Consider the following 27,491-nt stretch of genomic DNA (forward strand, 5'->3'; position numbering starts at 1 on the left):
TTCTCTTCATCTCTCCTTTCATCTGTCTCCTTCCATCCTCCCTCACCTTCACCAGCTCACCACCACTCGTACAACGCTCACAACACTCACCATTCAGCACGTGCAGCATCACCGTGGCCGGCTCCCCGTTGGATGGACTGCAGGTGTATCGGCCGGTGTCACCTGGGCCCGCCTCCTTCACGAGCAGGTGGCTCACGGTGTCTCGCCCTGTTTGCGTGTGCACCCTCACGCCCCCCCGGCCCTCGTAGTCTATCACCTGCGGGAGAGAGAGACAGATTAAGACACTGCTGGGGTGAGGGACGCGTAACAACATGGAGAGGTAAGGTGAGAGCAGGCAGGTGGGATGGGAAGGTGGAGAGAGAGAGAGAGAGAGAGAGAGAGAGAGAGAGAGAGAGAGAGAGAGAGAGAGAGAGAGAGAGGAATAAATGTCAGTATATCGTAGTGAGAAGGCAAGGACGTGGGAGGAGGAAGGGAAAGGACGATGAGCAGAATCTTGTGGATAACGCGATTTACGGTATTGAAAGGGAATGAGGGCTGGGAGGAGGCTAGTTAAGAATGATGGGACGAACATGGGGTTATTAAAGACACTGGGATGGAAGAAAGATGAAACTACGCATTTGTGACACGAGAGAGTATATAGTTCATAGAAGAATGTTTTAAAAGGTCATATATATTTTCTCATTATCAATCCATCATTCGTAAGCTGTTTTTTAGGTCGCGAGAATCAATCACTTTAATTCAGGGCACAAGGAAGTGTTTTAAGATATTCCCCCACACCGATGAGCGAAGAAAAGAGAGAAATACCTCTCGTTCATTAATCACCTGGAACCAAACGATGGACTACGAAAGAAGACTAAATCATTAGGAAAGGAAGAAAATGGAACGCGTCCACATTTCAAATTAGGACATTTATTTGATTAATGATTCGTGGTTATGCTTAGTTTTCTCCTTTATCCCTAATGACGAGTGTGTGTGTGTGTGTGTTTCGTAATGAGTCTTATCTAATGTTGCCAAAACACACACACACACACACACACACTCACACACACACACACACACACGCACACGCACACACACACACACGCACACACACACACACACACACACGAGTTCAAGGATAAATTGGATAAGTTTAGATGTGCAGGAAGGACAATACTACCATGAGTCAAATCCTGTAAACTACGACTTGGCAAACACACACACACACACACACACACACACACACACACACACACACACACACACACACACACTTCATTTATTCAGTCCTAGCGTCCTTCAACTCATTTTCGTTGCATAATCATCTATATTTTTTCGTCGCTTTTTATCCAGTTTTTTTTTTATTATATTTTACTGCATACTTAAAAACAAAAAATCAAGGGCGGACCCGGACCGGCTTCATATTCCTGACCTGTTGAAATGTTTTTTGCGTGATTTTAAATGGCATTTTTGGTTTAATGAAAAAAATATACGTGTGTAAAAGTGTGGACAGCCTGAGGTCATTTTCTCTTTCTCTCTTTCACCAGCTCGCTTTTTCATAAGGTAGAGAAAACAAAATATAAAAAGAAATCGGGGGTAAAAAAGAAAGGCAATCAAATCAGAAAAAGAAGCGCACCACATTAAGAACTTTGACACAATAATGAACGAAACAAAAGAAAAACGAGGAAAAAAAGTTGAGAACGCCAAACAGAGAGAGCGAATAAGGAACGGACGTCACAAAGAAGGAATTCGTGTGTCCCTGATGAAAGAAAGTTTGAAGATGTCTAATTGTGACCGTAAAGGGACCGTCACCTGGAGCACTGGCGACTCATAAGGGCTCTCTGTCTGTCTCTGTCTGTATTTCTGTCTATTTGTCTGTCTGTGTGTTTCAAACTTGACCTTTCGTGTGATCACCTTTTCCATTATTCTTGTGTGTGTGTGTGTGTGTGTGTGTGTGTGTGTGTGTGTGTGTGTGTGTGTGTGTGTGTGTGTGTGTGTGTGTGTGTGTGTGAGTTTGCTTATTATTTATCGCTTTAACCTGGTATCAGCGACTGGCCAAATTTTTACCATGATTTAAAACCCCAAAACTAGATGATGCATAAACTGATCACAAATGCTTTGATATATATATTATGAAATGGTTTGCGTGAGAGATGATTTTTTTCTCATTAATTCGCTTAGATGGGCCTTTAAGAAACATGATCCCTGCAGCTACCAGGTTAAAGAGAGACACACCTATTCACTATTATATTTTTCATCCCTCTCAGACACATATAGCCGGCCGCCGTTCCCATTCCCCTCATAGTGTATAGACTGCAGCGTTGCCAAATTGTCGTACTCTGAGCATTGCATTTATCATTTTTAGGCTCCACGACCGTCGTAACCACACAAACAACGATAGAAAATTAAAGTTATCGTTGAAACTGTTAAATAGTGATGGTTTTCGCTCTTTGTTGCTAGAGTTATCGCTCAGAAACTAGGAAAATGCAATGCGCTGAGTACGATAATTTGGCAACGCTGGTCTAGAGGCTGTTAGTGAAATTAGTTACTCAGGTTGGGAATCATGAAAAGGTTGTTGGGCTATAAATAAATATTCATTACCTATGTAAGGGGAGCACTCAAAACTGTCTTTGATGTAGAGTTTGGTAAAGTAGGTTAACGAGAAATAGGGAGCGTGAAAGGAAAAGTCGTCCCACAAAGCTGTGTATTAAACGAACCTGGATTACGAATGTGAAGAAAATATACTGAAATAAGATATGATAAAATTCTGATTACAAGATATGAGAAAATAAGGACTATGACAAAAGATAAAAAAAAAGATAAATAAAATATAAAATATGAAAGTGCTTGATCTAGAAAATAAGAGTCAAGTTAAGGATATATTCAGACCCCAAAAAAAGCTCACAGATATCACACGAGAAAGCGAAATACTCGAACCGGAAAAAAATAAAAAAGAGAGAGAAGACCAATCATCCCGGACTGAGAGATTAACGGAATGTGTAATCAGGCAGACGAGTCACCCTTTAAATGTCACTCACCTTGTCGTGGTGATACCAGTAGATGAAGACAGGCCGCTCCGTGCCGTGGGTCACAACACAGGTGAGGTTGATGGGTGAGCCGCGGTGCACGTAGATCTCAGGTGCGTTGAGAATCCACGCTTGGGGCACTGTGTGGAGGGCGTGAGAAGGCGTCGAGGGAGGGAGGGGGCGTGGGAAGACGTGGAAGGAGGAGGGAAGCGGTGTGGGAGGGCGTTGAGGGAGTAGAAGGGGGTGTGGATGTGTGAGGAGTAGGGAAAGGGAGGGAAGGGGTGTAAAGAAAGGTAATAATGGAAAGGGCGTAAGGGGAGTTGGGGAGGAAAAGGGAGGAAAGTGGTGTAACGTAAGGTGAGGAGGGAAAGGTCGTGAGAGGATCGTTGGGAGGGACGGTGAGGAAAGGGGTGTAAAGGAAGGTGGGGAGGGAAAGGTCGTGAGGCGATCATTGGGAGGGAAGATTAGGGAAAGGGTGTAAAGGAAGATGGGGAAGGAAGGGGGCGTGGAAGGTGTGGCAGGGCGTAGGTGAAAGAAAATGGGAAAAAAAGAGGGCGAAAGTTAGTCGAGTTGACATTGTTTCCCGAAATCTGAAGACCATCATAACTTCCTTCAAATAGGGTTACTGTGTGGGAGGGGCAGGAGGTGTGTGTGTGTGTGTGTGTGTGTGTGTGTGTCCAGGTCGTGACTCCACTACTAAGATATTTTTCTCGGTTATTCTTCCCTACCACTATCACCATCACCACCATCACCACCATCACCACTATCACCACAACTACCACCACCACCATCACCTCCACCACCTTCACCTCCATCAGCATTACTGCCATGTTCTCTTCATAACCTTCAGTATCTCGATCAAGCAAACACACACACACACACACACACACACACACACACACACACACACACACACACACACACACACACACACACACACACACACACACACACACACTGCTACTAGAAAATGACATTCCAATACTGACCGCACATCTGACGCACTCTCTCTCTCTCTCTCTCTCTCTCTCTCTCTCTCTCTCTCTCTCTATATCCCTATCTATCTATCTATCTATCTATCTATCTATATTATGGTTCCCTTGGCTGTGATTCCCTAATAAAAGACTACCTAACTTTAGTACCCTGCGACGTGTTTTCCTTTTTGTCTTTCTTTGAGTGTTTGTACCGCGGCAAACTTGTGTAACTGACTTCTTTGTGTTGACAGGGGATGAAAAGCACTGTAAAAAATGTGTGTGTTAGAATTAGTGTGTTAGTCTGTGTGTGTGTGAGAGGGGGGGGGGGGAGGTATGTGTGTGGGGAGGTTGGGTGTAGAGTGTGTGCGTGTGTGTGTGCAGAGGGAGTTAACTATAAAAAAAAAATCAAGAGAGACAAACGGACATACAGACAAACATATACTTTTTACCACCACACGTCAAATAAAAATTAAGTTAGTAAATATGATCTAAAAGTTAAAGCTACAAAAACACAGGCACGAAGCTACATCATCACTACACCCTTTGATATGTTCTTTTCATGTATTTTCTGCGTCACTAGATTAGAAGCCAGGCAGAACCAAAGAGAGCTGTAAGGGCATCCATACAACAACCTCCTTCGCTAATTAAAAGTGATCAGAATGTTTTGGAAGCCCACACCTGTCGTTTCTTCTTTTCCCTTCTTGTCACTCTTCCCTCTCACTCTCATTCCTCCTTCATGCCCTTTTCTTTTTCAATCCTCGCCCTTCTCCTCTTTTCCTTATGTTTGTTTCACCTTTCCTTCCTCTCTCAACCATATCCCACTCTTTTCCTCCGTCCCTTCCCGCTCTTTCTCTCTGTTTTCCGCCGGCGTGCGTCACAAAGAGGGTGAGAAAAGCGTGTTAACTTCTTTATCCGTTTCTTATATAAATCCTCTTGGTGTCTATCTGGGCATGATACGACGAGGATTAAGAGCGGAATGTAAAAGACGGCGGATGACTGACACGATTAAAAGAAAAGGCTTGACACTGTTATGTGGTTAGGACAAAAGGCGAATAAAGAAGATAATCGGATTGCAAGGAGAGGAAACTGTGTGTGTGTGTGTGTGTGTGTGTGTGTGTGTGTGTGTGTGAGAGAGAGAGAGAGAGAGAGAGAGAGAGAGAGTCTGAACTCATCCTCCTCCTTTTTTTCCCTCCCTAACTTTCTCCTTTTTCTCTTCCCCCTTTTTCTTCACCTCACCTCACCTCACCTCACCTCACCTCACCTCACCTCACCTTCACACACCTCGAAAAAAAAAATATATTAATTAATGTTGGTGGGAGGGCAGCAACAACTTCCCGGAAATAAGAAAAATATGACAAAAAAATGGAGCATCGTGAAAAACAATATGTAGAGAAATATAACTCAACAATTTATCTTTCTTTATTAGTGTCTCACCGTAAATAAAAAGGAAGAAAAAAGAAACGTGACCTCGGGGAAAAATGAAAAAAAAAAACACCCACGGCGCCACTCCCAGCGAGATGAAAAGTGAATAATTAAGGAAACCAAGACTTTTTTACACCTTAAGATTTGTGATGAGTTCAAGGGTCAATGCAACGGAGATGAGCACCGAGGCCACGCGAAGCTATAGTGTTTGACCTCAACTTGACCTTATCTCACCCTCGTCTCTTGTAATAGTTGTTTTGAGAGGTCAGACTCACCCAATGTTTTTTTTTCAAGTAAAGGATGCAGCTCAAGGGACGGAAAAAAAAAACATCTAGAAACAAAAAAAAAAAGTGCGCTATTTCATCTTTCATTATTTTTTTTTCAGCACCGACATAACACCCGACCTCTCACGTCTGGATTTAAATGGCAGTATTTTCAAACACATTTCCTTTCCTGTTATTCCCACCGTTGTTTTCCTTCCAGCATCAATATTCACTCGGGGTCAAACATGTCTGGTCACCTTAGCAACGTTATCGACCTTAACTTCCTCTCTGTTTTTACGCTTTGCTTTTCTCCTGATAACATCGTCAATATTCATCCTGTCTCCCACATGTCATTTCACCATGGCAGACCTAGTATAGATATCGTTTAACTTTTTTTTTCCGTTGCGATCCTAATCTGACTCCGTCCTGATTCCACTTCCGAGCCTCAGTCAGCTCACTAACACTCCTTTTTCATGTTATTCTGTCATTCTTCTCCTCCTCGTCCTCGTCCTCGTGTGTGTGTGTGTGTGTGTCGTCCTCCTTCAGTCCTCTCACTCACTAATTCTCCTTCTGATACGCTTTCCTTTCTTCTTCACTTTACATTTGCGTGAGGAAGTTAAATGCAAAGGACAATTCGGTATGAGTCAAGTGAATTTTTGTCTCTCTAATCTCCGCTCATCCTTCACTTATAATTCTCAACGTTCTCTCTGTATCTCTTTCTGTATCTATCTAAATATTTCTCACGCCAATCTTTTATTCATTTATCTATGTTTCTTTTACACTATTCTATTCTTTCATCGCTGCATGCCACCAAAAATTATATTCTTCTTCTATCATCGTTCATTTCCTCACACTTCTCATTACTCTGTTTCCTAAGCGAAGAATAAATCTGATACGATGAGAAAAAGTGCTTGAGTGTTTACATACTCGCCGTTAAAAATGCATGAACCGAGTTTGCATAGCGTCAGAGAGTATGCTGATGTGTTTTAAAAGATCACGCAGCTGACGGGGAGGATTCTGAACCTGAGCTTTGATGTCATGATTTAGGTAGGAATGTCCTTTAACCTCACACGCACACGCACACGCACACACACACACACACACACACACACACACACACACACACACACACACACACCACCGGGCCCTACTTCCCTTCCCCTTCCCATTCCTCCTCCTATATCTTCCTCTCTTCCTCTTCCTCACTCTCTCCCCTTCGTCCCTTTCGCTGCGTCTTAATACCAACCCCCCCCCCCCCCCCACACACACACACACAGTCTCCATGTAATATTCCCTTTCATCCTTACCTAGGTCAACCCCACCCCCCACCCCCCACACACACCTCGAAAAATATGTTAATTAATGTTGGCAAAAGGGAGTAATTTGAATCCGAAGGAAGGGTAAAAATATGCCCAAATATAGCTCATCAGTTTTTCACACCTGTTGTCAGTGTCTCGAAATGAAAATGTGAACCTTAGTCAAAATGAGAAGGAAAGAGACCGGTGGCGAAACTCCTGCTCAGATGAAAAGTCAATCAAAAATAAAAATGATAAAATTCGAGCTAATAAACCCGGGTACATATGAACTACTAGCCCAGTCCAGGAATGTACATGTAGCTCAATCACACACACACACACACACACACACACACACACACACACACACACACTCCAATCCCCTTCCTTTCATCTATCGTGACCAAAACAATGCACTTAGCCTTACAAATTCCATTACCTCGCCCCCTCTTCCCTCACATAGACCTTAATAATTCCTAAAGTTACCCCTGAACAAGTCTATAAAAACGAGAGAAAACTTCACAAATAAACTAACCTCGATAATTATGCCCCAGTTTATCCACTACCACGCCCGGAGCTCTATTATCAAGCCTCGGAAGAATTAGAACAGCCGGCTGCTAACGGGGAGGGCCGGGGAATCACAAGTTGTATATTTTAGTAGCACTGGGAAGGGAGGAGCAGGAGTGTGTAGAGGTCAGGGAAAAATATATGTGCGGTGAGGGAGTTTATGGAGGCGGATTGTGTCGAGAGAGAGAGAGAGAGAGAGAGAGAGAGAGAGAGAGAGAGAGAGAGAGAGAGAGAGAGAGAGAGAGTTAGTTTGTTAGTTAGTTAGTTAGGAAGAGAAAGAAGGGAAAAAGGTGAGGGGAGATGAAAGGATGGAAAAAAGATGAAGGGAAGGAAGGAATTAATGGGAGCCAAGGAAAGACGAAAGAAAAGAAGAAAATAATGTAACAAGAAGAAAATAGAGAAAAGGAGGAAGAGAGGGGATGCGGAAGGCTAGCAGCATACAAGTAGGATCACACTAAGGATCTTACCATCTCAACATCTGACTTATCCTTCGGAGCGAGAAGATATCCTGAGTAAGAGGCGAAATGCTGGAAGGAGCAGAAGGAGGAGGAGGAGGAGGAGGAGGAGGTAAAGAAAAAGAAAACGAAGATAAACAAGGCGTAAGAAAACAAGAATGACAACACGAAGAACAAGATATAAAGTAAAGTTAAAGAGAAATTGGAGAACAGCGACAACGAGAAATATAAATAGAAAGAAAGAGAGAACAAACAAGCGACTGAACACGGAAGAAGAAGAAAGAAAAATGAAAATCAAACACATACAAAAAAATACAGAAAAAAATACCCGTGAACAAAAACAACCAAACAAAGAGAGAAACATAGCAATACACAAAATACAACGAGAGAGAGAGAGAAGTAACGAAAATACGAAACGAGAAAGAAAGATGAAAAAAAAAAGACCAGAACGAACTGAGAGAAAGAGCAGGCGAGCAAGAGTGATGCGCGCGAGCCAGACACAATCCTACGACTACGAAGGATATTTTGAGAGGGCCAGGCGGGTCGGGGCAGGATGCGAGGCTTGTTTGTTTCCGCGGTGTCGCTGAGTCGCGCCCTTGTTGGCCAGAGACCCTTCTTTCCACGGCACCAACAGGATTCCACTAATTGGACGGGGCCTGGTGTGGCAGTATTTGTGTTTTGGGGGAGCCGAGAGGAGGGGAGGCGGAGAGGAGACAAAGGGAAGATTGGAAAGGAGGGAAGAAGGTAAGGAGAGGAGGGGGTGATAAAAGAGAGAGAGTGTTAAGGAGGGCAAGGTAGGTGAGGGAAAGAGGAGGAAAAAATGGGAAGTGTTAGGAAAAGAAGATGAAAGGGAGGGAAAAGGATAGGGTAAGGAGTGTTAGGAAGAGGAGGAAAGGAGTTATGGTGTGGGAGAAGAAAGGAGAGAAGATGAAAGGAAGAAGGGAAGGGCGGGATGGGAGCCAAGGAAAGGGAAAGAAAAGGAAAAGAATGTAGCAAGGAGTGGAAAAAAGAGAGAAATGGCTGGGTAGGTATTAGGAAGGGAAGGGAAGGTAGGAAAACAGTGGAACGCTGAGCTAAATGGCATTTCTCATCCTCCTCCTCGTCGTTCTAATCAGCTTCTTCCTCCTCCTCCTCCTCCTCCTCCTTCTTTTTCTGCTCCTCGTCGTTCTAATCAGCTTCTTCCTCCTACCCTTCCTCCTCTTACTTCTGTTTCTGCTCCTGGTCTTAGTCCTGCTCTTTCTCCTCCTCTCTTCCCCCTCCCCCTCCTCCCCCTCCTCTTCCTCCTCCTCTTCATTTCCTATTCGCATCTCGTTCCTCTCGTCTTTCGTGTTTTCTCCCACTTCCTTTTCGTTGATTAAATATTTCTAAGTTTGTTTTCTTCTCCCCTGTCCTCACGGCTACATTTTCTCATTTACTTTTCTCTTTTCTTCTCTTTTTTTTTTTCAGTTTACTCTCCCTGGGACCTAATGCAAGTACGTTTCCATGTTTCTTTTCGTGTTTCTCTCTTTCTTTTCTTCATCCTTACTTGTTTTATTTTGTACGCTTTCGTAAATGGTGGGTTTCTTCTCCTCCTTCTCTTCCTCCTCCTCCTCCTCCTCCTCCTCTGCGTTTCTTCCAAGTCTTCCTTCCTTCCATCCTTCCCAGGTCTATTATGTACCACCTACGTTGCTCTTCTTCTTCTCCTTCTTTTCCTCTTCCTCCTCCTATTCCTCCTCCTCCGCGTTTCTTCCAAGTCTTCCTTCCTCCCATCCTTCCCAGGTCTATTATGCACCACCTCTGTTCCTCCTCTTCTCCTCCTCCTCCTTCTCTTCCTCTTCCTCCTCCTATTCCTCCTCCTCCTCCTCCTCCTTCTACTCCGCGTCTTTCCTAGTCTTCCTTCCTCCCTCCTTCCCAGATATATTATGTACCACCTTTGTTCCTCTTCCTCTTCCTCTTCTTCTGCCTTTCCTCATCCTTCCTCTCCTCCAGGTTCGCTTCTCGCATGATTTTTTTTATCTCTTATATATACACAATCTGCTTCTTCTCTCCCCTCAGGTCTAATAATATATACCGACTGCTTCTTCCTTCCTGCAGAAAATTTCCTCTCGCGTCCTCCAGGTGTTGTCAGGTCGGGGTGAATTATTTTGTTTAGTGTCTTATCTCCTTTTTCCTGTTATATTCTCGGTTGTTTTCATATTGGAGGCTTCGCTATTTTTTTTTTCTTTCCTTTGGGGGGTGGTAGTATTTTTTTGTTGTTGCTGTTGTTGTTTCTGCTGGCCCTTTTCCTTACCTTTTATCACCTGTTCTCAGTTCCTACAGGTAAGTTTCTCTCATCTTCATTTGTTTCTTTCACTGTCCCCTTTCATTATCGCAGCGAATCGTCATTATACCGTTTATTATGTTTTTTTGTTGTTGTTTCTGCTTCACTTTCAAGTATGTTCCATCTTCTTGACCTTTTCCTCATTTTTCACTTTCCACAGAGGTTGGTTTTTGTATCTCTCGCTCTTCGATTTTTTTTTTTTCTCACTGCCCTTTCCAGGCTAACTATCACTCACACTTCAAGTCCTCATAATGTCCGCTATTTCTCACTTTCTCCTTGACCGAATTCCTCCTCCTGACCAATTCCCACTTTCTCACTTTTCGCACAGCTCTTCCTCTTCACCTTCATTTGTCTAGCAGCTAACTATCGCTTACACTTCAAGTCCTCATAATGTCCGCTATTTCTCACTTTCTTCTTGACCGAGTTCCTCCTCTTGACCACTTCCCACTTTCTCACTTTCCGCACAGCTCTTCCTCTTCACCTTCATTTGTCTAGCACCCAACTATCGCTTACACTTCAAGTCCTCATAATGTCCGCTAGTTCTCCACTTTCTCCTTGACCGAATTCCTCCTCTTGACCAATTCCCACTTTCTCACTTTCCGCACGGTTATTTCTCTTCGCCTTCATTTGTCTCCTGCTGCCGTCCTCACCCCGACACACTTTCCACACCATTACCATCGCTGTCCCTCGGCCTCTCGCGCCCCGTCTTGCCGCGGGCCGCCCTCACTTGCCTCCTTTCCCCACCAACGAGACCTTCTCCACGGCCAACTCATTTGCCTCTTGTCGTCGTGATGGACTACCGTAACGTCCTCCCTATCTACTTGTGGTCTTTCTTCTCTCAATTCCTTAGTAGAGCCATCCTTGTCTCTATTTTTCCTTCTCCCTATCTACTTGTGTTTTTTCTCCTCTCATTTCCATAGTAGAGCCATTCTTGTCTCCACTTTTCCTTCTCTCTATCTACTTGTGTTTTTTCTCCTCTCATTTCCATAGTAGAGCCATCCTTGTCTCTATTTTTCCTCCTCTCTATCTACTTGTGTTTTTTCTCCTCTCATTTCCTTAGTAGAGCCATCCGAGCCTCTTTTCTTCCTTCTATCTATCAAGTTTATATTCTTTTCTATTTATTTTTCTTCTCAGTCTTTCATTAGAGCCTTCCATGTCCCTTTTATGTCCCCTATCTAGCAAAGTTTATTCCTTTTCTATTCCCTTTTCAATCCTTTATTAGAGTTTTCCATCCCCCTTCTCCTCCCTTATCTACCAAAGTTAGTTATTTTCTCTTGCCTCTTTTCTTAGGCTTAATTCTTTTCTCCCACCGCTGTCGTATAATAGTTTTCACTCATTTCCTCTTTTTCTCTTTCTTGGTAGTCTCCCCTTTTCCATTTCACGACCCCTATTTCTGCATGTACCTGTCTGTTCTCACCTAATTATGTTCCTTTTTCTACTTCTTCCTCCTTTCCTAAGTAACTCATCGCCTGCCCATTCCCTCTCTTCTACCATCGCTCCTTGCTCTTACTCTCCTTTCCATAATAACTCCTTCTCCAGACTTGCCCTTTGCAGACCTACCAGTGTTTCTTTGTTTTTCTTCTTTTTATCTTTTTTTCCCTCGTCTTCTTAGTGAACAAACCCTCGACCGCTTCATCTCTACCCTTCCCTCTGCTTCTTATTACACTCTACTCTTCCCTCCCTTCCTTCCTTACCTCCCCTCGCTCCTTCTCCCTTCCCCCCTCACTCTTCGCCTCTCTACCCAGGCCCCGTTGAACCAAGAACCACTGCTGCGTCTTAATTACCCAGCGTGTTGTTTGTAATTCGAATGTGCATCATACGAAGTGGCGCGCAGGTCCTGGCAAGATTTAATGAGCCCTAAATCATCGCTAATGTGGGGATGTAATTGTAGGAAGGTGGAAAATGCTCTTGTATACATCACGCCAAAAAAAAAAAAAAAAGAAAGGTAGTTGATTTAGGCCGAGCAATAACTTTGATTCATCGGGTAAATCCTGCAGATATAAGAGTTCATTTTGATTGCAGCTCCGTGGAAAATTGCCTGTTCTTTGTCTCGAGTAATTACGGCGTGTGTAATGACTAACCTGTCGGGGGAAAATATCTATTAAGTGTGTGAGCCTCGAGGGGAAAAAAACAGTGCTGCTCAGGGGGAGATCATAATAACCTCCCAGCGCACAGAGATTCATTAAGCTGAGAGAAAATTCACCTTGACAAATGGAAAGCTGAGGGAGGAGTGATCATGGACAGGTAAAAAAATAAAGGTCTTAACTCTGATAAAAAGAAAAGGACACAGAAAACGGGAAAATGCGTCAGTAAGGAAGAAAATGGTTAATGAAATCCTGCTCACACCGAAAAAAATTGTTAATTGCAAAACACACACACACACACACACACACACACACACACACACATAATCAGGAAAGGTTTAGCATCGACGCGTGTTAGTTCAGGATAAACACTTAAGACCCAGCATCCAATCAGGGTCAGGTTAGGAGAGCAAACACGGCCGTCCTTTGCCGCTATTGGCTCTCTGAACACCATAGAGAAGCAGTTACCGGCGTTAGTAGTGCATAAGCCTCGTCCTCAGATGTTAGCACGCGCGGCAAAGGGACGAGCGGCGTTCAAACCAGCTCAAACGTCATGCGAATTGGCCTTCCTTCTTGCCCCGCGCTACTAGACTGTCTTACTCAGAACACTTTATTTCCAGATTTCTGCCCCGTAACTATTGCCGAAATCCATCAGTAATTAACAGTTTCGACAGTAGCTTTAACGGTATGGCGGTGTTTGTGTTGGTACGATAGTTTTTGGGGTCTGAAACCGATAAATGAAGTGTTCTGGGTACGATAATCTGGTAACGCTGTTTTTGGTTTGGGTAGACCGGCAGACTCAACTTACCACCACCACCACTACCACCGTCACCACCATCACCACCTTTTTACTGGTTTCAAACGCGTCTTCCACTTCTTCCCCACTAAACGTAATGCTGAATGTGGCTACTTTTTCCTTCACCATCATCACCACCTTCACCTTTTCTTGTCTTTGTTTCTCTTCTTTATGCCTTTCCTTTGTTCCTGTTTTCGATTTTCAATTTGGCTTACTTTTTTTTACTTTTGTGATTTACTTTTTTTCTTATATTCTGCCGAGTTTTTTTGTTCCTCTCGGTAAAACCATCTATTCTAATGGTTTACATACAGATTTGTTCATGTTTTGTTGTTTTTTATCCTTTTTATCCCTTGCAACATTATGTCAAATGGGTTTGCTTTAAAAAACGTGGAACACTTTGTTAGGTTTTGTACTGTTTTGTTGTCTTTGCGTTACAGCTGAAAAATGTTGTGTGTTTGAATGTATGAATGTAAGGGAGGGGCATATATGTGTGTGTACGTGGGCGTGAATATATGTTTGTGTGTAGGAAAACTATGTGTTGTGTGTTTGAATGTGTGAATGTAAGGGAGGGGCATATATGTGTGTGTACGTGGGCGTGAATATATGTTTGTGTGTCGGAAAACTATGTGTTGTGTGTTTGAATGTGTGAATGTAAGGGAGGGACATATATGTGTGTGTACGTGGGCGTGAATATATGTTTGTGCGTAGGAAAACTATGTGTTGTGTGTTTGAATGTGTGAATGTAAGGGAGGGGTATATATGTGTGTGTACGTGGGTATGAATATATGTTTGTGTGTCGGAAAACTGTGTTGTGAGTTTGAATGTATGAATGTAAGGGAGGGGTATATATGTGTGTGTACGTGGGCGTGAATATATGTTTGTGTGTCGGAAAACTGTGTTGTGTGTTTGAATGTGTGAATGTAAGGGAGGCGTATATATGTGTGTGTACGTGGGCGTGAATATATGTTTGTGTGTCGGAAAACTATGTGTTGTGTGTTTGAATGTATGAATGTAAGGGAGGCGTATATATTATGTGTGTGTACGTGGGCGTGAATATATGTTTGTGTCGGAAAACTATGTATGTGTGCATATGTATTTGCGTGTGTATATATGAGTATCGGTAAACTTACAACAAAGGAATGCTACGGTCGAGATGAACGGAGAAAAAAAATCTCATAACGAACATATAGATTAATTAATAAAACAAACATCCGCAAAATTAAAAGAAGAAGGAACAATTAAGTATATTTCTCCCTCTCCGGATCGTCATGGAAAAAGAATTCATGCATCCTTCAATAAATAATACCCACGAACGTTTAGCGAAAGCGAGATATATAAATAAATTAATAATAAAAGTCGCCGGCTCGCTTCCTGTCGACTAACGTAAAATCGGCGCTCGCTCTCTGATATTTGATCACGGCGGCGGAAACAGCATTTATATTTGAACGGGTCCTTTTTTTTTTATATTTTGCTTCGCCGCCGCCGCCGCCGTGAACCGAATAACAACGAGATATGTAATTTATGATACGAATTATGAAGACTTTACACAGCGGCTAATTGCTCAACGGCGGAGTAAATTAAATATGATCTCTTGGTCTGTATTTGTTGCCTCCATTTGTTATCATTACTCTTTATATTAATTTTTTTTTTACAACAAAGGAGACAACTCATGGGCACAAAAAAAGGAAACAATAATAAAAAAAAGCCCGCTACTTGCTGCTCCTTAAAAGAATCCAAAGAGGTTGTTAATATAGTTATTGTTCATTCCTCAACAATTACTAACTTTTTTTTCTCATTGTTAATTTTCTTTGCTGATGAAGTATTTATTTTCTCCTCAATAAAGCGTTATGATATGTTGCTTGTTTACTCAATTTGTTATTATTACCATTTATATTATTATTATTATTATTATTCATTCCCAAACAATTATTAACTTATTTTTTCATTGCTCTTCTCCGTCGCTGATGAGGTATTTTCTCCTTCATTCGCTATTATTACCATTCATATTATTATTACTAATGTTATTGCACATTTCTAAACACTTATTAACTTACATATTTCTCATTGTTATTATCCGTCGCTGATGAGATATTTTCACCTCCATAAAGCGTGATAACTCGCATCCCGACACAGGCCCGAAGCGATACAAGAGCAACGATGTATTTGTGCTGTATAACCTAATTGCTGTATAGAAATGTCAGGTATGCAATTAGCGTGTGCCACTTCATCCGTCGTAATGTTATTTTATGGCCCTCCGGCGTGACTTTTAACCTGACGGGCGGACATAAACCACGTCACCAGGGGGAACTTAAATGGTTATGCTCAAGCCGTTTTAGGAGTCGTTGGGTTGTTCCAGTTTTTTTTTTATGTAACGTTCCTATCTCCCCCTTGACGTTTATAAGACGAGAATGGGACGAGAGGCAACGCTTACGCCCCTAATAGTTGGGTTAAAATCATTCTCCTGGTTTTAGAGTTTGCTTTTAATTCTGTTTTTTTTACTTTGTCTGTGTTGTTTTATCTGGCCATCCAGTTTTTTTATGTAACGTTCCTATCTACCCTTGACGTTTATAAGACGAGAATGGGACAAGAGGCAACGTTTTCACCTCTAATAGTGTTAAAATCATTCTCCTTTTTTAGAGTTTGTTTTCACTTTTTTTTTTTTTTTTACTTTGTCGGTGTTGTTTTATCTGACCATCCATTTTTTTTTTTTTATGTAACGTTCCTATCTCACCCTTGACGTTTATAAGACGAGAATGGGAAGAGAGGCAACGTTTTCACCTCTAATAGTGTTAAAATCATTCTCCTTGTTTTAGCGTGGGTTTTTATTTCTTTTTATTTTCTCTGTCGGTGTTGTTTTATCTGACCATACAGTTTTTTTTTTTTTTATGTAACGTTCCTATCTCACCCTTGACGTTTATAAGACGAGAATGGGACAAGAGGCAACGTTTTCACCTCTAATAGTGTTAAAATCATTCTCCTTGTTTTAGCGTGGGTTTTTGTTTCTTTTTATTTTCTCTGTCGGTGTTGTTTTACCTGACAATCAACCTGGCAGGGAAAGGGACGTCAGTTCAGAAAAAAAAGTTCAAAAAGTTCGTGCCATCTATTAAAGCTTCATTGTTTTATTCAACTTTTTTCCCCACCTTAACGTAATGAAAAAGAAGTTAGTAAGAGAGAAAAAAAATTAATAACCATCTTTATGACCGGGAAGTGAGACTGAATTTAACTTCACTGAAAAAGCCAAGTTCGTGTCATCTATAATTTCTTGTGTTCTGTTTCCTCTTTTATTACTCAGGGCACGAAAAGAGGATTAATATACAGAGTGGAAGCTTAACAGTCACTTCCATGTCATCCCCTTATCTTGCTGCCTTCACTCTGTCCTCAGCACGGTTACGAAATGACTTGCTTTGCCTGTGTGTGGAGAATCAGGATTGAGAGAGTACCACGCAATAATCCCTTAATTAATCCTGTGGAGAGTGACTTTGCGTTAACACCTCACTCCCCTCACCTCATAAATCACCTCAGGACGTTCTTCATATCACCCATCATGTTGTCAGTGTTCTCAAGCTTCTTCCTCCACTCTGACGCAACGGAAAGAACGCCAATAACCAAGCTAAACCTTAACAGACACTTTCTTGTTCTCTCTTGTTATTTTTTTCTTTCTGTCCGCAATGCCGCCTTGTAACCATTGCGTGTAACCTTGCTAAATGAACAACCTTTCACCTGCCCCCAGCCCAGCCCTGGACCTTACCTGTACCTGACCTCACACCTGACCTCGCCGCCCCTCGCCCGGCTCCCCTCAGGTCGTGTTTACCGCAAAAGCCTCGGCTGGACACGACGCGCCGAGCCTCTAGGGGCAGGGAGTGTCGTGTCCAGGCGGGGCAAAGGTTTTAAAACAATTCTCCACTCGTGTTTCTTGCGTCTCAGTTCAATTGGTCGCCACCCCCAAGTCGATTCTCTTCTCTGTTTTCAGTAAAATTCAGTGATTCGTTCTTTTTGCGACGTTCTCTTTTTTAGCTTCTCTCGGGCACTAGGCACGCTTTTAATGCCAGCTACGAAGAGAACACATCGATTTTCTGTATTTTTCTTTACTGTGTCTAGTTGTCTTGATCTTTTTTTCCGAGGAGAAGCGTTGGGGGCCTCAGAGGTCTGGTAGGTACAGTGGCTTGGGATTTAGGTCGACATGTCTGGAGTTCGATCCCCTCCCCGGGCAAGTGATGGCCGCATTGGTTGTACTTTCCCAGCTACGCACCCTGCTCGTTTAAATAACATCCTGCTCATTCACTCAGCCTGCCAACTCCTATTGCCCTCTCAGCACAGGAGGGAAATCTAATATCTTTCCAACTCTAATATCTATAGCCAAGTGAAGGTTAAAGCGAGTTTGAATCCGTTTAAAGAGTATGCCGCTTTCAGCTTCAGCCACGCAGTCGAACGTCATGTAAAAGTAAAACAAAACGTATGTATGTGCTGACAGTTAGTTGTAACCATACGTATGACATTGGAAGAACAGAGTGAAAACAAATCGAGCTCGAACACGTATAATGAGTTAATTTCCCTCAGCCATGACAAAATCGGGCCTCTGAGGGTATGAGTTGAGCACTTTGGTATTAAAACAACAGACGGACAGAACGCAAAAAGAGGTGAATTCGAGTTTACACAATGAATTTACTCCCTTAAGCCACAACACTACTGCGTCCCTTACGAATATAACGACATAAGCACATTTGTGAACACTGTAGGACCGTCATTGAACGTTTGGTAGGAATTATTTAAGAGGCGGAAGGTGCAGGGGCGAGGAGCGTGCTAAGACCGTTGATAGTGAGTTGTATTTGCCCTCCCGAGTGTTTTATGCGGCGGGGAGGAAGATGCGGCGTCTTGGTGGAGCCTCGCCGGGGTGTTGAAGGGGCGGGTCTCGAGGCGGAGGGATTCGCCTAATGGATGATTAATTAGTGTCCGTGAGCCTCCGATTCTGTGTATAATGGCAGTGTTTCCGCCACCCGCTTTCCGCTTTAATTAAATGTTTTGCCATACCACTGCCATATCGGAAATTAGAATCGTTAAAAAAGTAATTAATATTGTGAAGTTATTAATTGTGTAGTAAAAGAGTGGCCATTATTTTTCCTCGATATATTAAAGAGACACTTAATTTCAAGCTCATATTTTTTTGCTTTTGCCTTGTAGTTTAGTTTTAATATTTTTCTTCATTCTTTTCAGCATTTTTTTTTTCATTTTTATATATTGAAGAGACGCTTAATTTTAACCTTTCCTTTTTTTTTTCTTTTGCCATGAATTAGTTTGATTATTCTTCATTCTTTTCATTATATTTTCTTTTTCCTTATTCATTAAAAAAGACGCTTAGTTTCATCCTTTCCTTTTCTTATGCTTTTGCTTTGAATAAGTTATAATTTTATCCCTTTTATCCCTTCTATTTTATTTTTATTTTGAATGCGCTCTATGACTCTATGAAGATTAACGTGAAAAAAATAAGAATCCGTATCCCATCCTTGATTAACAGTGGTCGATGTCGCTGTAGTAGTGGTGGTGGTGGTGGAGGTGGTGGTGGTTGAGCAGTCGGTCCTAGAAGCCTCGTCTGCGCATGCGTGGTCACCTGTGGAAGCGTTGCGTGCTGTCCCGGTGATGGTGTCCTCTTCCTCGGTCACCTCAGGGCGGGGCGTGGGTGTGGGCGTGGCGTGGGTGGCGGCGGGCGTGGGTAATTTATCTGTTACCAGCAGCACCGGCCGCCACCGAAAAAAAGATATAGATAAGATAAAAGACCTCGTGTATATAAAAATACGACCATATTAAAAAAAATTCCCTGAAGCAAAAGAGCGTTTCGTAGTTTCCCCGGGATATTTTTTTTTCCCGTTTTCTTTCATTCATGGTACCCGGGAAATTAGCTTTGATTTTTTGACGCGGTGACAAAGTGATGGAGACTCGCTCGTTTTCTGTCTCGTTTTCTTTTTTTTCCACCTTCTCTCTCTCTCTCTCTCTCTCTCTCTCTCTCTCTCTCTCTCTCTCTCTCTCTCTCTCTCTCTCTCTCTCTCTCTCTCTCTCTCTCTTTTCCATCTCCCTTCGTCCGCTTGGTTATATTCACTTCTTGTTTTCCAGCGCCGACGAAAAGAGGACTTCAGAGACTTTATACAAGCAAGGAATTCCAATTTTCAGTATGGTAAAATCTACCTCGTCTTTTCTCCCTCTCTCGCTTTCTTTCTATTTTCTATTTTACCTCCACGCAGCGGCCGCGATAGAGGATGGATGGGTGAATGGAGGGATGAGGGAGTGAGTGCAGGGAGAAGTGGATGGAGGATGGTCAGGGTTGAGAGCAAGAGAGGAGGAGAGAAGGGAGAGAAAGTGGGAGGAAAAGTCCGAGGTTATGGATGCTGTGTTGAGAGAGGGAAGGACACAGGATGGAGGTTAAGGTGAAAAAGCGAGGAGAGAAAATGAAAAATAGCGGAGGGAGTAGAATGATAAAGACTGAAAATGGAAGAGAAAGAGATAAAGGAAGGGAGGTAAGCAAGGGACAGATGAACAGGTGTTGAAAGGAAGACGAAAAGAAAGAGGAGAGTAAAGAAAAGTTAAGGAAGGATGGTGATAAAATGTAAGAGAACGATAGGGAGAGAAGAAGGACGTGGAGAGAAAAGAAATGGAAGGAAAAGTGATGATAAGAGGGAAGAAAGAAGAGGAGAAAAAGAAGGAAAGGAGAGGAGGGAAATGGTAGGGCTAGGAGGTAGAAACAGGAGAGAAAGAAAAATAAGCAAAAAGGAAGTGAGGAAAAGCTGATGAAAGATGGAAACAGGAGCAAGGGAAGAAAAGATATATGACAAGAGTTGAGAAGACCGAGTGAGAGATAAATTAAGAGAAGGAGAAGAGGAAGTGATAAAGTTTAGAAAGACGAGAAATACACAAGAAGCAAATTGATAAAAGGAGAAATTATAATGTATTACTGATCAGAGGCAGGACTGTACACCCGTCACCCTCTATCTTTGTCCTCCTGTTAAAGGGCGGCGGATAAAGGGCTTGTAAGGGCGTGTAAGGCCATTATAGGGAAGACCTTTGATCACCCCTTTAGTAGGACGGTCCCTCGCCTTCCCATTGGTATCGTAAAGATGATGATGATGATTGGGAGGTGAGAAGAAAGATATTAAAATGACTTCCTAATCCTGAGTCGTGAATGTGAAGGATTAGGCGTCTCTGTGTGTGTGTGTGTGTGTGTGTGTGTGTGTGTGTGTGTGTGTGTGTGTGTGTGTGTGTGTGAACGCGTCCATTTTATTTTTTCTCCTTTTGCCTCGATGGAGAAAAGACGAAGAAAGGCGAGAGACCGCGATTTCGCAGAAGCACGAATGTTTTATCCGATTACCCTGCTCTTACGTTTTCTTCGCATTGTTTTTTTTCCCTCGCTTTATCTCATCTCTCGTTTTCTTTCATTTCCTCACTCCTGTTTTCTTTTTTCTTTTGCTTTTTTGTGTGTAGTGTGAATACGGAGGCAAGAACAAAAGTTTCTCGTTCGTTGCTCCCTTTCTCCCAGACACACACACAAACACACACACACACACACACACACACACACACACACGCACAAAGCTCACACACACACGCAATCTCTCAACCGTATTTCTTTTTCTTTCGTTTCTTTCTTAATCCGTGAATCCTCCTTTGCTTCCTTTTACCTTTCTTCCTTTCTTTTCTCTTCTCGGGTAGTGTTTCGCTTTCTCCTTTGTCAGCAACGCCCGCTTTTGATTCAAGGAAAGTACATGAGTTAGGTTTGCACTTTAATCAAATCCCAACACGTTCCTTATTACTTTCACCCACAAACCGAGATCATTCGCGTTTGTATTTGTATTTCCTTTTCTCCCTCACTCCAGTTCGCTTCCTTGCCTTTGGTGGGGTAACATGTTTTCCTTGAAGTACCGCAGCAGAGTCTTGTATTTATTTTATTTACATGACAGACTTGTGCAAACAGTTATGTGGTGACGCGAGTTCCATTTTTCTTTGATGTTCCCCCGTTTTCTGTTTGTTCGCGTGTTAGGGGGGAACTAGTATGATAAAGTCTGGTACTGTTAAGTTGATTGAGGGGCAGCGAGGGGCGAGAGAGAGAGAGAGAGAGAGAGAGAGAGAGAGAGAGAGAGAGAGAGAGAGAGAGAGAGAGAGAGAGAGAGAGAGAGAGAGAGAGAGAGAGAGATTTACATAGATTTACATAGAAAATCAGACCACACAGACCCCATGGTCCAGACTTGGTGGTCTGTCCTTAAACCTAAGTGATTTTACATTAATCAGAAGACTCCAAAACGTTGCATTTCTACTCTAGTTGATATTAAGTTGAAGGAAGTGACGGTCGAGCTTATTTTTGAAGGAGTCAATCGTGTTACACTGGACCACTGATGATGGGAGCTTATTCCATTCTCGCACTACAACGTTGGTGAAGAAAAATTTGGTGCAGTCTGAATTTACTTGTATACATCTGAGTTTTACGCCATTGTTCCTCGTGCGCAAAGTGTCATCGATCATAAACAATGTTGATCTGTCTACATTCGTGAAACCATTAAGTATTTTAAAACATTCGATCAGTTTTCCTCGGAGGCGACGTTTCTCAAGAGAGAACATGTTAAGGGTAGAAAGCCTTTCTTCGTAGGATTTGTTGCGCAAGGAAGGGATAATTTTCGTTGCCCGACGCTGAACACCTTCTAATTTAGCAATATCCTTTGCATGGTGAGGAGACCAACACTGTACCGCATATTCCAAGTGGGGTCTGACTAAACTGTTGTAGAGCGGGAGTATTACATCTTTATTCTTAAATTAAAAGTTTCTTTTAATGAAGCCCAACATTCTGTTCGCTTTATTTGCTGCATCGATGCATTGCTGTGAGAATTTGAGGTTTGACGCGATTTTGAACCCCAAGTCCTTGACGCATTGAACGCTTTTGAGTTTAACGCCGCGCATTTCGTAATCAAACTTTTTATTCCTCGTTCCAACTTGAAGGACCTGGCACTTGTCTACGTTAAAGGGCATCTCCCATCTATCCGACCAAGATGAAATTTTGTGCAAATCCTCTTGGAGGCTTTGCCTGTCTTCGTCAGTGAGAACCGAGTTACCAATCTTTGTGTCGTCTGCAAATTTACTAATGCGGTTATTGAGTCCAACATCCACGTCGTTGATGTAAATAATGAAGAGCACTGGGCCAAGAACCGAGCCCTGAGGGACGCCACTAGTGACAGGCGCCCACTCTGAGTTAAATCCGTCAATCACTACTCTTTGTTGTCTGTTGCTCAACCAATTCGCGATCCATTGGTTTACCTGACCGTCAATACCTATTTGTTTTAATTTGTAAAGTAATTTATGATGCGGGACTTTATCAAACGCTTTCTGGAAATCAAGATAGACTACGTCCAGTGATTTGGTTACGTCATAAACAGTGAAGAGGTCGTTATAAAAGGTTAATAGATTTGATAGGCAGGATCTTTTGTTTCGGAAGCCATGTTGTGAGTCCCCAATTAATGAGTGGCTTTCAAGGTAACTCACAATTTTGTCTCTAATTATGCCCTCAAGTAGCTTACCTACAACCGAAGTTAGACTAATGGGCCTGTAATTACCTGGTACTTTTTTTGTCTCCTTTCTTAAAAATCGGTGTCACGTTAGCCTTTTTCCAATCTGAAGGGACAATGCCTTGTCGCAAGGACATATTGAATACGGTTGTGAGGGAGGAGAGTATTTCGCTCTTTGTTTCTTTCAGCAGAGTTGGATATACTTTATCAGGTCCAGGACTTTTATTTGTTTTAAGTGATTTGAGGGCTTTAAGGACTTCATCGGGTTTTATTTCAAAGTTAGACAATGCATGCTCGGGATTTACATTAGTACTGGTGTTGGTGGTGGTGGTGGGAGGACTGTTATTATTAAACACCGAGGAAAAGTAATTATTTAATAGGTTTGCAACGTGTTGGCTGTCAGTCACTAGTGCACCGTCGCTGTTTATTAAAGGTCCAATTCCACTTCTGATCGCCTTTCTGTTGTTTATGTAACTGAAGAAGGATTTCGGATTATTTTTACAGTTGGCTGCAATATTTTCTTCATATCTACGCTTTGCCTGATGCACTAATCTTTTTACTCGTCGCCTTGCATCATTGTAAAGTCTAATGTTTTCGGGCGTGCTTTGGTCTTTCTTTAACCTGTAAGACAATTTTCTCCTTGACTGAGTGTTTAATCTCGCTATTAAACCAAGGGGGACTTTTATTAGTGTTAATTCGCTTCTCGCACAAGGGGACAAATGTGTCCTGCTGAGTGAGTAAGTGATTTTTAAAGTTTAGCCAGGCGTCCTCTGCATTGCCGTCATCTGATAGTTGCATATCTATTAGTTTTCGTCGGATTTCTACGAAGTTGGCTCTTTTGAAATTGGGCACCTTAACTTTATTTTCAGTCACCGATGTTTGAGCTCTAATGTCAACGCGCACTAGTTTATGATCGCAGGAACCGAGGTGTTCTCCTACCGTGACATTACTGACTAGGTTATCTTGGGTCGCTATAACAAGGTCAAGTATGTTATTTTGTCGAGTTGGTTCAGAAACCATTTGGCTTAGATAATTTTCCTCTAGAAATTGATCATTCTATGGGACTCACCTTCTGTACCCGACAGTGTCGCCCAGTCGATATGGGGAGGTTAAAGTCTCCTAGTATCAGTGAGTCGCTGTTATTAAGTGACTGCCTTAAGACGCTGTACATTTCAAGATCGCCATCAAGTGATTGCCCCGGAGGCCTGTAAGTGACAGATATATTTAAATTGACTTTTGCAATGTTTACTCGCACGCACAAATGTTCAACGTTACTGTTTCTTGGTGTTTTGTCAGTAGGTTGCAAGTAGCTTTTGACAAAAGGGCGACACCACCCCTCTACGGTTTACACGATCATTGTTGAAGAATCTGTAGCCATCTATGTTGTATTCGGAACTTAAATCAATATTAGTGGTGTCGATAAATGTTTCGGTTATAGCAATTACGTCAAAGTTTTCTGTCAGAGCAAGACATCGCAGTTCATCAAATTTGTTTCTTAGGCTACGCGCATTGAAACTAAGGACTCTTAGGTTATCTTGAAGCTTGGTAATAGAGTTACTGGAGGGTTCAATGTTACGAGTCTGTTGCGGTGTGAGGTGTCTATTTACACGGGCGGGATGGAAGGACGTGGCTGAGAGTCGTGTTTTGTTGTTCGGGGGGTACGTACGGCGTTTTTTAGGAGCCTTCACAAACTTGCTGCCCCCATGGGGGACAGGTGTATGCCGTCCCTTTGGAAAAGTCTACTCTGGCCGTAGAAATCGTTCCAGGCGTTAAAGAATTTGACGTCAAGCTCTCCGCAGAGAGTCTGCAGGCGGTTGTTGAGGCTGAAGGCCTTACTGTAGAAGTCGCCCTCATCCCATGTCCGTGGTAGAATTCCTGAAATCAAAATATTATTGGATTTAGTCTTATACTGCTGGATGAGCCTACGGTACTTGTCCAGCAGTTCCTCAGACCGGGTCGTGGTGACGTCGTTTGTACCTGTGTGGAGAACAAAGAGTGAGTCATTAGAGGCCTCAGCGGAGACCTCGTCCAGGGCAGCTGTGATGTCGTCAACACCAGCTCCAGGATAACAGTAGTTACGCCTACGACGGGGACTCTGCCACAGAATTCAACCACCTGATGGCGAATCATAGAGTCACCGACCAAGAAGGTGCTCTGTTCCTCGTCCTCCTCCTCCAGTATGGCAAATCTGTTGTAGCAATGAGTAGGATAAATGGCTCTAGGGGCGGGTCTGGCTCCTCCTCTCACGGGGGTGAAGCATTCAGCGTCAGCTCTACCGGTTCCCTGTGACGTGCCTTCTTCGGAAGGTGGCTGGGCATCGAGTGCAGGTGAGGAGGGTGATGAGGCGTCAATTGAAGGAGTCGCGACGATGTTGGACTGGATAAACTCCTGCAAGGTATCAACAGTACTTGTTAGTTCGGTGATCTTCTTCTCGCCAGCCGTTAGCCTTTCGTCCTGTTGAAGGAGTCTCGTTTCCATCTGCTGAGTCAACAGGCAGATCTTGCAGACGGTCGATCGTCCTGAGAAGAAATGACCAGAGAAGTTTCCTGTGCAAGTCGAACATTTCTTTAGCGCCATCTTGGTAAGGAGGAGGTATCTATATATTTGCTTTGCTTTTTCTTTTTCGTAGGGCAGAGGGACGCGTGCGTGAATAAGAGAGAGAGAGAGAGGCATATTGGTTTGTCGTTTGTAGAGGACATGAACCTTATGACTCTCTCTCTCTCTCTCTCTCTCTCTCTCCCCGTCAGTCAATAAATCACTGCCATTATCGAACACTGACAGGCCCGCAAAAGTAGGTCATTACTACTGATAATCACATTTGGAAAGTTGGCAACATGTTTACATTTTCTATGATGAAGGGTGAGGGGCGGACGCATGTGTTTTGTAATACCTCGGACGAAAATAAAGGAACAGAAACGGGGAAGGGGAGAAGAAGCAGTTGGACAGGGGAAACTAGGAAGAACGAGAAAATGATAGTAGGAGGAAAGGAAGGGGAAGGACAATAGAACGAGAAAGAGGGAAAAAATGGTTGAAAAAAATGGTAAAAATAGTAGAAAAAATAGTAGAAAATTGTAGAAAATAATATTAGGGGAAAGGAAAGGGGAAGGACAATAGAACGAGAAAGAGGGAAAAAATAGTTGAAAAAAATGGTAAAAATAGTAGAAAAAATAGTAGAAAATTGCAGAAAATAATATTAGGGGAAAGGAAAGGGGAAGGGCAAAAAAAAACGAGAAAGAGAAAACAAGAGGGGAAGAAGGAGGAGGAGGTGGCCACAGGAGAGAGGGAAGGTAACAACAAACACAAAAAATAACTGGAAGAAGAAAGAGGAACAGGAATAGGACCCAGGAGAGAGGAAGGACGGTAAGGGCAAAAATGAAAAAAGAAGTGAAAAAATAGGGGAAGAAGGAGGATCAGGACATAGGATAAAGAAAGAAGGGAAGAACAGAAACAACAAAGAGGGGAAGAAGAAATATACGAGGAAGAACAGGACATAGGACACAGGAAAGAGGAAAGATGGTAAGGACAAAGCCAAGAAAAAAGGGCAAGAAGAAAGGGAAGATGGACGAGGAGGACCAGGACGTAGGAGAGAGGCAGATGGGTAAGAATAAAACCAAGAAAGAAGGAAAGGAGGAGGAACAGGAGATAGGCGAGACGAAGGAGGATAACAAACACAAAAAGAGGGAAAGAAGGGAAAAAAGAAAGAGCAGGACCAGAGGAAAGAGGGAGTAGGGGAAGGATAAAAACAAAACAAAAAAAGAGGAAAAAGGAGAAGCAGAAAAAGGACATAGTACAAGGAAAGGAAGGAAAGGAAAAGAAGAGGGAAAGAAGGAGCGGTTGGACACTTGAGAGAGGAAAGTGGACAAGGGCAGCCAAACGAGAGAAAGAGGAAGAGGAAATAGGAAGGGAAAGAACAGGACAGAGGGGCGAGAGGCAGTGGCTGTGGAAAGGTATACAAGATTATACACACGCCCCTTGGGAATCTGCTCACAAATATCTCTCTCAGTATATTTATTTTTTTCCGTCATTTCTAGGATCCTACACATTGCCAGAGATGAGACTCCATATCCACGCTTCCCTCTGCCTTGTTGTGTGTCTGTCTACCTGTCTGTATCTGTCTGTCTGGGGGAAAAATAAACTAGAACGTTCTCAGTCCGTCTCCATCTCTCCCTCTCCCTCTCCTTTTTCCTCCCCATAGAATAAGCATGATATTACAACCCCACGCTTATGTAAACATGAAAAGGAGCTACACATGAAAAATTTAGAGGGCGTATTTGTGTGTGTGTGTGTGTGTGTGTGTGTGTGTGTGTGTGTGTGTGTCCTTCCGTCCCAGTCCACACACTTAAAAAACATTGAAGTGAGAGAGAGAGATAGAGAGAGAGAGAGAGAGAGAGAGAGAGAGAGAGAGAGAGAGAGAGAGAGAGAGAGAGAGAGAGAGAGAGAGAGAGAGAGAGAGAGAGAGAGCATTGCCACATAAAAGGACCCGGCTCTTTCTTTCGCCCTTTTCTGTTCTCGTTTGACTCATTTTTATTTTCTTTCTCAATCCCTCGCTCGCTCTATCAAGTTGCTTTTCGTTTTTCATGTTCTTCTTCGTGTTACTGATGTTATTCCTCTTCTTCTTTAGTTGTTAATATTGTTCACACTTTCTTCTTTTTCATCATTTTCATCTTCTATTTATTCTCTTTTTATTTTTTTATCTATTTCTACTTCCTCTACTTCATTTTTTACTTTTATTCATATTCTTTTCCTTTTCCTCTTTCTTTTATTTATTTCTCTTCTTAATCTTTTTTTTCTTCTT

General features: G+C 42.7%; 1 protein-coding gene across 2 annotated transcripts in view; it reads right to left on the bottom strand.

The window, feature by feature from the left end:
- LOC126992841 (basement membrane-specific heparan sulfate proteoglycan core protein-like) overlaps positions 1-27,491 on the bottom strand; it is a 51,225-nt gene that overhangs the window by 6,464 nt on the left and 17,270 nt on the right. Inside the window, exons 4-6 of one of the 2 annotated variants that reach the window (XM_050851665.1) lie at positions 18,766-18,876; positions 3,018-3,145; positions 91-256 (exon numbers count right to left, since the gene is read on the bottom strand). In XM_050851665.1, the coding sequence (XP_050707622.1) occupies positions 91-256; positions 3,018-3,145; positions 18,766-18,876 (405 nt within the window). The remainder of the gene's footprint in view (positions 1-90; positions 257-3,017; positions 3,146-18,765; positions 18,877-27,491) is intronic. The other variant, XM_050851666.1, reaches the window with a different exon arrangement.

The sequence above is a fragment of the Eriocheir sinensis genome, unplaced genomic scaffold (genome assembly GCF_024679095.1).
Source record: "Eriocheir sinensis breed Jianghai 21 unplaced genomic scaffold, ASM2467909v1 Scaffold508, whole genome shotgun sequence".
Lineage (NCBI taxonomy): Eukaryota > Metazoa > Arthropoda > Malacostraca > Decapoda > Varunidae > Eriocheir > Eriocheir sinensis.